At 40.0% G+C, this 12218-nt stretch overlaps 1 protein-coding gene across 1 annotated transcript in view; it reads left to right on the forward strand.

The window, feature by feature from the left end:
• Positions 1 to 1513: 1513 nt before the first annotated feature.
• LOC114143278 (E3 SUMO-protein ligase PIAS1-like) overlaps positions 1514 to 12218 on the forward strand; it is a 64440-nt gene continuing 53735 nt past the window's right edge. The window contains exon 1 of the mRNA XM_028015159.1: positions 1514 to 1616. Within this exon, the coding sequence (XP_027870960.1) occupies positions 1593 to 1616 (24 nt within the window). The 5' untranslated portion in view covers positions 1514 to 1592. The remainder of the gene's footprint in view (positions 1617 to 12218) is intronic.

A 12218-nucleotide genomic window follows, 5' to 3' on the forward strand; every position in this document is an offset into this window, starting at 1 on the left:
TTGTTATGATTTCATTGCAACTGTTTGCCCCGTTTTTTTACTTGCAAAAAGTCTGCTCTTGGTGGCACTGACTAAACATACTCTAGACAGCACTTTGCATTATTTGTACAGCCATTTGAAAACTAATAGATGCAGCAAGTTACAGATAGCTGCATAATGAGTACCAGACACTGAATAAGCATGCTTTACATTTTTACTGCTCGTTGCTGTTCCTGTTTGTTCACAACATTGCGCAGAAGAAAGCACAAATTTATTTCCAACGAACATTAGAAGCAGCCTGTGGGTAAAGCTGTGCACAACTGTATTTATGATCAGTAAAAGCTGATGTTCACGTGAGAGAAACTGTTCAGTTTGGGAGACATTTTTGAGACACAGGTACACACATTACGAAACAACAGAGTGTTGTATAGAAGCAATCGATGTATGGACAAAATAATTGGCAATTTTCTGGAAGAAATGACAAGAGGCATCTATGATACGCAAAGGTCTAGAATCTAGATGTTGTGGACTCTGAACCAAAAGTTAGAAGTATTATTTCTTGGCGTTGTTAAGCTCTGCTTATGTGTTGAGCGAACTGACCCGCAGCAAATAAAAAAAGATGTGTTGTTAAAAAGGGGTCAAAGTGCAGAGAGTAGAGAGAGAGAGGATGCACAATTCCAAGGTTCTGCTCTTTGATTCACTTTGTTATTCTTGGTTCAGTGCATGATGCTCCATCATGCTAGCAGATTGCACAGTTCATCACGAGTTGCTCTCAGAGGACTTTTTGATCCCACTTTTTTTTTTTTTTCTTGGCAGTGATCTTGTGAAGCGCTGGGACCAAGTCCATGAGATGAGAAGCAGCTCAACACAGAGATTGTATCAGAATGCTTAATGGTGTTGTGAGCGCCACACCAGCCACATATCAAATCTCACTTTTTTTCTTCTTCTCAGGACAAATTATCTCCCACACGACCCTGAAAATCCAAAGGCGTTTCCTGCTGTGCATCTTTGTGCTTTCTGCAGTATTTCACTCCATCATTGTTTTTCGTCTTGGACAAAGGTGGCAGAGCTTGCTGGATGCAAAGCGATGAAAGCTGGACGCAAACCAAAAAGCTACAGGAAGACAATGATTTATACACATTTTTCAAACAATTCTATTACATTGATAGATTAGTTTACAACTTGCATTTATTGGACCATATAACATTGCGGTTTTATTAGCTTATAAATAATTATTTTATTGCTCTTAGTTGTAATCGTTGCTGTCCTCTGTCATTATGGTGAATTTCCTGTTTAAGTAACTTACATAACTAAAGGTGACACAGACATAACAATTTCACTCTCACCTCACAGGTTTACCAATAAAACGACTGTACTGAAACTAAACAAGCCAGTAACTTTGCATAGGTAAAATATATATTAATATAAAATAATAATGTATTTTTGTTGCAGCTGTTAAAAAGTAGACAAGATAGACAGATAAATTTTTGTTTTTCCCATCTTCAGGTGTGCTCTTGAACCCACCACTATCGCTCTGTGCGCGTTCACGAATCCCCTCTGCGCGTCCCAGTCATGTGACAACACCTCAGCACGCCTGCGCACAGAAATAGAAGATGGCGGAGAGTGCGGACCTGAAGGTAAGGCGCAGCCTAAAATTATTACAAATTTAAGCCGGTCCTGCAGTATATCATTGTGGCTCCGTGCGGTTCTGGAGCGGACTGAGTGTCGGGAGGGCTGGGAGCCTGTCGGGTTGAAGGTTTCCCACCGAAACGCGGCAGAAACTTTTTTTTTTCCCCCTCAATCCGCCAACAGCTCCTGCGAACATGTTTATGTTGATGTTGAGAGGCGCTGGTTTGGCTGAAACGGACGGTCTTCTTCCTCCGCGGCACCAGCTCCTTCCCGGGCGCCGGTCACTTCTCTCGGTTGCAACTCGGTCTGTAGGAGTTAAAACTGTGTTTTTTTATACGAGTTTCTCCTGCGTGCCGGGGCGGTTTTGACGCGGCGGCAGCCTCCAGACTGCGAGGCGGGTTGAATATGACGAGAGCAGCTTCCTCACACCTGTGAATTCTTAGTTAAAACTCGCTCATTATTACGGGCTTATCTACAACCCAGAGATTGTTATCGACACGCAGCTTCGTTTAAGAGCAGAGGCCCAGTCTGCCTGCAGGTGGATGCAGCTCACCTGGCCTGGACCAATAAGCCTGAGGTTTAGTTTACCTGTTGATGATCCAACACACCTGTGTGTGTAACGGTGCGCCGGATGCTCACTCCCGTTATTCCACGATCGGTCTTTGCATGAGCTCCAGGATGATTTAATCCATCGATTGTCTTATTTTAGAGCTTTTCTTACACCGGTTTCTCTGTCAGCTCAACTGGCTTCGTTTTCTTTATTGGTTTGCACCGATTAGATTTGACCTGGCCGATATTTATATAGAGCGGGTTTGCAGCGAAGGTTGTCTTGTGCTAGTTGGGATTAAACAACAGCAAAGTGTTAATTACGCACCGTTTGAATTCAACCTCAGATGGTTGAATAAAATTCACTTTGTCATCAAAAGCAGTGGCGGAAAAAAAGTTTTCCACTGAAACCCAACAGATTGCATAAGTTAGTGTAAAGGATGGAAGACTTTCATTTCTAATAAATAAATAGCAATTTGCTTATGCTGATATGCCATGCTGTGTCTTGTTTTGTTTTTCCGTCTATGATTTCGACCAATCCATGGGATATTGAGCTTTTACTCAATCCCTAAATACTCTGGCATATGGTTCGACTTAAGTAGGTTGTTTTCAAATCTGAAAAGAGTTATGGACAAACAAAAATGAGCATGGCAAAATGTTTCCACTTGGATTGCCTCATTTTATGATCTAAAAGATAAAATATCAGTTTCGGAGAAAACGCATGCTTCCTCACACACACAGCCACACAGGTTTTTTTATTCAGTTGTTTACAGGGGCACTCCATATTGGGCTGTGGTTGCCACTATACACATCATGAATTAATTAGTGCCATTTGCTTTTGATTGATAATGTTGTGCACTGTATATTTTCTTTTTAATCGCTGTAGTTTCTCGGTTCTGTTTTTTCCCTCTTCCTGCAGGTGTACAAGCAGACTTCTGTGGGGTCGTATTCGCTTTCTGCTTTTTCCTCATCTGTTTGTATCTCCTTTCTCCTTAAACTTTTTGCCATACTTTGCTCCCTTTCTTTTTCTCTCTTCTTGCCTTTCTTTCCTGTCACTCTGTCCATTGCATTTGAAATAAACCCAACGTAATTTCTATAATCCAAGTTTATATAACGATGTCACTGGCGAACGTCTTGGCACTCAGACAGCAGTTCAATTCTGAGTGCCACATCGCCGGACAGGATGTAAAAGAAAGATCAGACAAATAAAGGACTCGTTAGGCTGATATGTATTTAACATCCTTCAAAATTGCAAAATGTTGCAATTTTGTTAAGAGTTGTGGATAGTTGTGGGTTTTGTTTGTCCAACAGAGAAGCATCTAACCAATTCATTCTCCGGTCTGGGTTTGAAACTGTTTTGTTTTTGTATAAAAATATAAATGTTATAAAAACCCAACGGAAAATTAATGAAAATATTTGTAGTTAAAAAAAAAAAAACACTGTTACTAAATTATTCACTCTTGCTTTCTTCCCAATTTAAACACAAGTGTTAAATGTGTCGCTAGGTGTTAGAGCCACAAAGTCCTGAACATCTATGATGCACAAGACTCTTTATCGCATAGAAATTCACAATATCTCTGACAAAGAAACACACACACTCAAACATTATATGAACAGAGAAAAATATGCAAAGGTCGGTGAGCGTTAAGCGTGGAATAGGCATTGAGTGCAACAGAAAGATGTGCAGAAAGAAACTAAACGTGATGTGCTGATGGTAACATTGTCTCTGTAAGAGAGTTGAAATTGCTCTGGCCTCCACAGACCATCATTATTTTCAGATGTGCGGTTTTAGACGCACGTATTTTTTCTAAGACTCAAAACAGTCGTTGGTTCCCCTGGATTTGTCATCCTCGTTACACCAGCGATGCATTTTAAGCGAACTGATTGCTTTAGGTCGGCGTTCGGTTCAAGTTTCATGCCGATACATCAAACTGGACGTTTTCATACGAGTGAAGCATTAGCACTCATAAAGTCCCGCCATGTTTACGATAACAGTGATTTATCTACTTCCTCTCTCACTTTGTTTGGAAATAAATAATCATACTTTTAATTCTGTTTCAAACTTTATGGAGGAAAGTTGACCTTTCAAAATAAGAGAGTTTTTCTCTCCGTGTGAGCAGAACTAGCTGTGATGTTGACCACTGTAGCTGCCAAGTCTGCAAATTTACAGTTGTGACAGTGTGGAGATTTATAATGTGTGTAAACAACTGTTTGCGTTCCATCATCTGCCGTTTCAGCGAAACAGTTTTTGCCCTGATCATAACACATCCTCTTAATAAAATATATTTATTTTTTGCTGTCTGTGGAAATGAGTCGTGATAAAGTTTTACTTGCTATATAAAACATCACAAAATGATGAGAAAAAGAGCCAGCCACATATTTCAAAAGCTCAATGCAAACTCTCAGTATTTTTTATGATGTCGGCTTTTATGGAATATGCAAAGAAAGTCGGTGAAGATGTTTCGTGAAAACCTTTTTTTTTCTCCCCTTCAGCAGATCAAATATCTTACTTGCTTTCAAGAACCATAACTAATAGGATTGATAACATCCTGGCTTAAATTGTAGCAGTTTGCAGAAGCTTGAACTTATGACCTATCATGTTCATTATGTCATACTTGAGTGAAATATTTAGTTTTCTTTAAGTTTGCATGCACCTAAGCGAGCGTTATGACTTCATATTTATTGAGCGTTGCTCTGAATCTTGTAGCCTCCTGGAGTTGGGTCTGTCCTAAAAGAGATTGAAACAGGTTTAAACACTTCCAGGGTTGTTTTATTCAGTTAAAACTCCCCTCATGCTAAATAAAATCCATCCCCAGGACATTAGGAAGAGGCGATCATGCTTTTTTCATTTATCAGGCTCCTGGTTGTATAGTTTAATACTTTACATCCTGAATCAATGCATAAAGCTGCCGTGCAGTCATCTCCGATAAAATCCTCATGAAAGCCTCTGATGTTGTTAACCCCTCCGCCCGACCGCTCGCTCTCTCCAACATGTCCTGTTGCATCGCATTTTGTTTGAGAGGAGTCTCGATCCGCCTTTAGCTCCTTTGAACTGTCTTCTTTCTTCTCCGGAGCTGCTGCAGCAGCAACCTGGCAATACAAATGACTGTCTATGTGCAGGCAGCTTATAGGTGGAGACAGTCTATTTGTAGAGCCTCTGGCTAGGTTAATCCCTAATGATACAGGCCCTCATCTTTGCTTCCCTACATCCTTTCAACACCTGCCTATTTCTTTTATTGCTGTTGTCATTATCGCCGCACTTAATTCCCAGTTCGAGCGGAATGAGAAGTTCAGGTGGAAATGTCAGATTGTGTGATTGCTGTTCTCGTGAATGCTGCACGCAGCTTTTTAAGATGTAAAGGTTTAGATGTGAAGCTTTTTTAGCCAACCCAGAAAGAGAGGGAAATATATACATGTATATAAAAAAAAAACTTGATAAATGGAGTTACGATGTGTAGCAGCGCAAAAACAGATGTGATAAACCACACAATGCCAAACCTGATGCAGATGTTGCATGTTTCTTCTGCTCCAGAGATGACAGAGGTGTTTAACGTCGAAACATCTGGAGCAAACTGTTGTAGACGGTTTGTTGCCTTTTTACCCATGTTCTCAGTATTCAGGGAGGCTCACCAGTCGGCCTGCCAGACAAAGATAACAAACATGTTTTGTCACTTCAGGCAACGTGATATATGTTCTACATGTTCCGCCCAGTCAAAGCGCCATTCGAGCTCCATTATCATCAGACTTTTCTTGCCCCGCGAGAGTACACGCTTGTCTGCAGCCATCGACTTTTGTGTGGTTTTCGCAGAGACGGAGCTTTCCTTAACTCCTGTGGTGATTTAGTTGCACAGTGCTGTTGCTGTGGAAACATGTCACATTTGAGACGGACATGGGAAGGCAGCAGTGTGGAGCTCAATTGCTTGTTTCCAACTGGAGGAACGAGAGAGAGAGAGAGAGAGAGAGAGAGAAAAGGCACTTTTCTTTTGGCATATTTTCCAGGACGTTAAATTATTTCAGGTATTAGAGATGTTTTGCTGGGAAACAAGAAAAGGTCGATGGTTGAAAAGTTGGGTTCATCAAAGAATATTCCTTCCTTTCTACTGTGGCACACATCAGGAGCGCTGTGTGTTCAGAATCAATAACTCCCTCCATCTGCAGCTTTCTGCAATGGAGATTTGTCACTTTTATGACTTATCATGCACTTATTATTATTATTATTTGCTGCTGTGTGGCACAACAGAGAATAACGTACACCAGCATTAGTATCCAAATCCTAATCAATCTCAGCCACAGTCAGACTCTCTATTCAGGACTCTCTCTTTGCAGTATGATGGACCACATTTAATGAGATTTTATATTTTAAATATTGAATAAACATCAACAAGCACTTACATGTTTTATTTGCTAAATAAGAAAAACATGACAAAAATAAAATATACTGCTCGGGGTTTCCCCCAGAAAACTTGCTAAGCCAGTGCTTGGGGCCCAAAGCAGTCAGTCATTCAGCGGTCCGCATCGTTTTTGGATTAAAAAATGTGTAAAGTTGACAGGAAATTTGAAAATATAACTTGATTGGAAGATTAATACCTAGACATCAACTATAAAATTTTTTTGTTTTGTTGTTTTCTTTAAAAGCAATCATTAAAAAAACCCCTAAAATAAATAAGCAATTTATTTATTTTAGTGACCCCGCCAGGCTTTTAATAAATGGGGGGAAACCCTGTTATTTTAAAATGTTGCTATAGATATATTTGTTTTCTTAGTTATTTTAGTTTTGCTGAAAAGATAACAGAAAAATGAGACAGCATAGTTTAACATAAAGAAAAGGTACTAAAACAAGCCGGTTTGATGAACTAGTTTGACTTTCTCTTTCTTTATTTTGCCATTACACTCTATCTCAGCTTTTGGAGCACATTTCTTTTAAGCTATCTTATCTGTATAGTGCATAAAAGGCACAGTTGTTCATGTTTATTTGCAACAGTGAGTATTTCTAAACACCCAACTTTCTTTAAACAAAGACAAATTTATGAGAGTTCCCTTCCTCCAGCCAGCTTGACCGACATTGTGCAGCAACACACACTGGGTCCGTTACTCTGGTCTAACACGTGACAGTGGAATAAATAACCTGTCGTGCAAACTGACTCTTTCTGGTATTAGCTAGAAATTTGAACAACAAAATGACTACAGCAAACACTTTTTGTGGTTTTGAAGCTGCAACTGTATAAACCACGGCTGTACCTTGATGGTGTCATAATGGTGGCATTACTGTTGCTTAAAGTGCCACTGGGGTTTCCTCACAAACCATTTAATATATATATATATATTTTTGTTAACATGGGATAATGTTGAGGGTAGAGACATGTAGTCCCAGTCAGTATTAGAGGTCAAGCTGGAAGTTTTCATGCTTTATTTCTTTTGAACACTTCTGGTTGACGTGAATGACTGATTAGTTGGCCCTTGCAAAACTTCAGTGATCTGAATACGATGTTTTGGAGCTGGGATACAGCTAATATCCGCAATAAATCTTCATCAGTACATGGAGACGGAAGGACTTTGTGAAACCACGCAAAAGGTGGACCGTGGTTTCACATCTGGTGGTAATGATGCCGTGCAGGATTGTGAGGCGTTGAGCTGAACCAGTGAAGCAATGTCAGTAGTGTGGTGGTTATTTCATGGGGTCAAAAGGTGGAGAAATAAATATTAAATTGGTAAATATCAGCCATAACAGCAATGTTTATATTGGATGTTTATAGGCCCAAATTCTCCTATCGGTGCATATTCGTTAGTTGTCCTGACTTAAATCTGTTAGAGGATCTGGAGAGGGAGATAAAATATTAGGACGACGGCAAGGATACTGTCCATCCTCAAAGATCTGAATCCCAAATTGAAAGATTAATCATCCAAATACCAGTTGAAACATTACAAATTATACAAAAAATTAGGATTGGATGCTGTAATACAAACAAAAGATTTTTCATTGATTATTTAGAAGAGTATATCTAATTTTTAACATGCCATCTGAAATGCAAAATGGAAAAAAAAAAAATATATATTTTAGCAGCTCTCTACTGCTAGCTTTGCAGCAGTAGAGAGCATTGTTTTACTATCTACTGCTATCTTTTTTTCCTCTGAAACACGTCTTGGTTAAAATAATTTTCAATTTAAATCTGCTACTGATGGCGAATTCAGGTCTTTAGATGAGAAATAAGTAAATGTTCACTTCTGGTAAAAGAGAGATTTTACATTTTTCCTACATTTGATGAATATAAAGTAGGAGGTTAGAAACTGAAGCATCCATCTACACTGGAAGAAAATAATTTTTTGTCATTAAACACATCAGATGAGACGACGTAATAACTCCTGCTTACTGGAAAATATGTTTATATTGCAGTCTGACCAGCCGTAGCCTCTACACTGACCTTTTGACCTTGGGGAGTGCTGCTGAACCCAGTGATTCACCAAACGCTCCTCATTCTTTAGGAAGTAGTCCGCTTAGAGCGGCCCAATCCTTTTGGATCTGCAGGGAAACTTCAGACTGCGCTTCTCTGACTTCCACTTGTGAAATCTCCAAATTAGAGGACAGCGCCGCACAATGTCGTAATCATCATCAAGTGATTAACTGAAAAAGCAAGTTCATATTTTGTAAGATAAAGGTTAGTTTGATTAAATCAGCGACATCTTGTTTGTTTATTCTCATCCGTTTAATTAGTGGACCATTTGTCTGTGGCGGAGTTCTAAAGTAATCTCTGTTTTTGTTTGTCAGAGAAAGCTGTTTGGGGAAATAAAAGGTATTGTTTATTGACCACAGCGTCTCTGACTTATAACGAGCTGTGTACAGTTCTTCATCCTTTATTACCCCAGGTAATCTCATAAAGCCTCTGCTTCACCTTTTTACAACTCTAATTGCATGTAATATTTATCATTAGGTTTCCTGAGATTGCTCTTTTACTGTGTGATCTTTGGCCAAATCGATTTGTTCCGTTAAAACAGGAAACTATTCTTAGAATCACATCTAACAATATCAGTGTGGATTGTTAAGGCAAAGGTCCCATAGGAAAACCCGTAGTCCTCCATCATATAGTCCCCACCACATTTTGTGAGGTTCAGTTTATCAGCTGCTAAAGAAAAAAATGCATCGAAGGTTTATCTGACCGATCTGACAGTGAATCTTTGGATAGATTGTAAATTATATGCATTATTTTTTGCATTGTTTCTTTTAGATGAGGTGGAAATGTGCCACACTGTTCCTCTGTCTTTTTTTTTCCTTATGAAAGACAAGAAAAAAAACGCAGCTTGAAATACAAGATGCTGTGAGATATTTTGGGTTCCTAGTAGGAACACTTGGGTATCTTCAACTGGAGCTGCATGGCATTAGAAAAACATGCAGTATTGTTGAATATTGTGACAAATACAGCTGCAATTACCCCAGATTTCCCCCACTGTTTCGTTTCCTTTAAATTATATCTACAAGTTTTAACATCTTGGTCACAAAATTTATATCATTTTTGAAAATCACAGATTTTCAATTAATCGAAGATGTTGCTGTCTATTATTCGTGTTTTCAGCACTGACAGGTTTACGTAAATCCAACAGTTGAGGTAAATTATTTGTAGGAGCGCAAGATCTCATCATACAAGATCTTACGATATTGAAATATCACAGTACTTCTCGTTCAGTTGAATTACTGACCTCGCGAGCGCTAGCCACTTGCGGTCAGTATGACTTTGCCTCATCAAAGATGCCGCCACTACTCTTAAATCCTCTGACTGGCAACTTTTTGGGTTCTTAGTAGGAACTAGGGGAGCACCGATTGCAGTTTTCTGGCCGATCAACGATTAACAATCTATTAAAAAGCCTGACCTACCGATTCCAATTTTGGCCAATTTTCTTTGTCTGAAATGTTTCAAAATGTAGCAAGAAAGTAGATGAGCTGCCAACAGTGAGAGGACTATTGTTCACTGCAAACATATAGACCTGATCTGGTGGGCCGGTCTGCCAGTGAAACTTCTCTCACAGCAGAGCAGAAAAAGATACCAGTTGATTTAAATACCTTTGCTCAGGTAGATAAAAATCAGTAGTTAAGATCGGCTTCACATGTAAAAATCGGCTGATCACCGATTTCCCAAAATTAGGGGAATTGGCACCGATAAATTGGCTCGCTGATAAATCGGCTCGCTGATAAATCGGTGCATCCTTAATAGGAACAATAAATGGCAACACAAGAAAAGACACAAACCATATGTGAGCACAGTGAGTTGTTCAGACGTTGAAAGAGGTAGAAAGAATCGCTATAACCCCCAATGACTTGATGTCTAGGAGTACGTTGAGCTACATCGCAGTCACAGCACACTCTATCAGTACTAACAGGGCAGTGGTGAATGTTGTACTGCAGACCATGCACAGTTTAAGCACTGTGCTAAGATCTGAAGAGAGAAAAAGAAATCCTAACAAAAAAGATGTCAGTTTGTTGAATTTGTGCTAAAATCAATAAAAAATGCAAAATAAAGGCCTTCTTGTAGCATAAACTTGATCTTTGAAGTTTTCTTGAAAGCAATATTAAAATCCGATCTTGTTCTTGTGAAATCATCATCATGTCTCGTCTCGTCCTGTGAGTTTTAGGTATTGTTACGCCCGTAATTATTTCCATGACGTGCATCAGATCAAGTAGAGTTCTTGTGATTGTGACATTGAATACATTGACGTCGCAAACATTTCAATTACTGCAGCCATTTGATACGTTGCAGAGCTTTAATTTCACTTTCAATTAAAAGTTAGGTTTTATTCAAAGTACAGTAGTTGGTTTGCTAAGTGTCAGAAAGGTAGATGACACCTTGGATGGAGAGTCTTTTGAGACTGAATCCACCTGTCTATATAGGTCGTTTTCAAGGTAACTGCAGTTCTTAAGATGATGTAACCATGTGTCAGAATATGTTTTTAGGTATTTTTAAAGGGAAGTCTCAAAACATAAATAAAGGGGTTCATGTTTTATATAATTTTATAATTTAGTCGTTAACTTAAGATGCAACAAACCACGTAAATTTGGTATTTTTACCTCTTTTTGCATCAGTGTCACGCATTTGCAGTTAGATATGGAGCAGAAAGGAAATGAAATCTTATGAACACATCAAGGCTGCCATCTTTCCTCTGAATGAAACTCCGGACCGGAGCTCAGCAACGTAACCACAGTTACGTGGTCCGTATATGCAGTCAAACATCAAAGAGGCTCCTCTCAAGATAAAAGGCATCTGCGGTCCTGCCCAGCCTGTAGTCTCCTGCTCCCGTCTCTGCCATTCCCCTTCATCTCAAGTTCTGCCGACCTCTGCCAACCGAGCTGGACTAAAAGGCTGCAGCAGAGTGCGAGCACAGCTCTTCTTTTCCGTCTTCGACATCCAGCTGTGCACTTTTTAAGACGGCCATTCTGTCTTTACGAAACAGGAGATTTGTTTTTTCTCATTCACAGGCGATGATGTTGGCATTTAAAAACGGTGCGACTTGAACCTTCGCCATCTTGGCCTCAGATCAGAAACGCCCTCGTCAACATTTCGTGATGCACGGCATTGGACACAGCTGGTTTTAGATGTCTATCTTCCCGTGGCAAGCTGGGACTAGACCTCAGTAGCCTCAGGTGTGGATGAATGGCGTTTAATGATTAAAAGAGACGTCTTTCAGGACTACGTCCAGCTGGGTCACCTGATCTTATCCAGCCACAAGAAGACCTGCACTCATACGTCTTTATCCCCCCCAAATGTTCTTTTGTTTGAGCCACAATGCACACTGTGATTGGGGCTCTAGAGAGAGGAGAGAGGGAGAAAACAACAGGCGGAGGCATTTCATAGTTTAGCTTGAGTCAGAGAAGCTGGAAGGCTAAGAGGTGGGGGGATGGGAGGACAAAGAGGGGAGGAGGCTGGCGCTAAGTACAGAGCCCTGTAGCTGAGAGTTGGAGCTTTATATAATGGCCAGGTAGTGTTCAACCTCTGCTTCCACCCCCCATCCACCACACACCTACACACACACACCCCTGCACACACACATCCTGCAGAGACTGCCTGGCACAACATGAGCCT

The sequence above is a fragment of the Xiphophorus couchianus genome, chromosome 4, assembly GCF_001444195.1.
Source record: "Xiphophorus couchianus chromosome 4, X_couchianus-1.0, whole genome shotgun sequence".
NCBI lineage: Eukaryota > Metazoa > Chordata > Actinopteri > Cyprinodontiformes > Poeciliidae > Xiphophorus > Xiphophorus couchianus.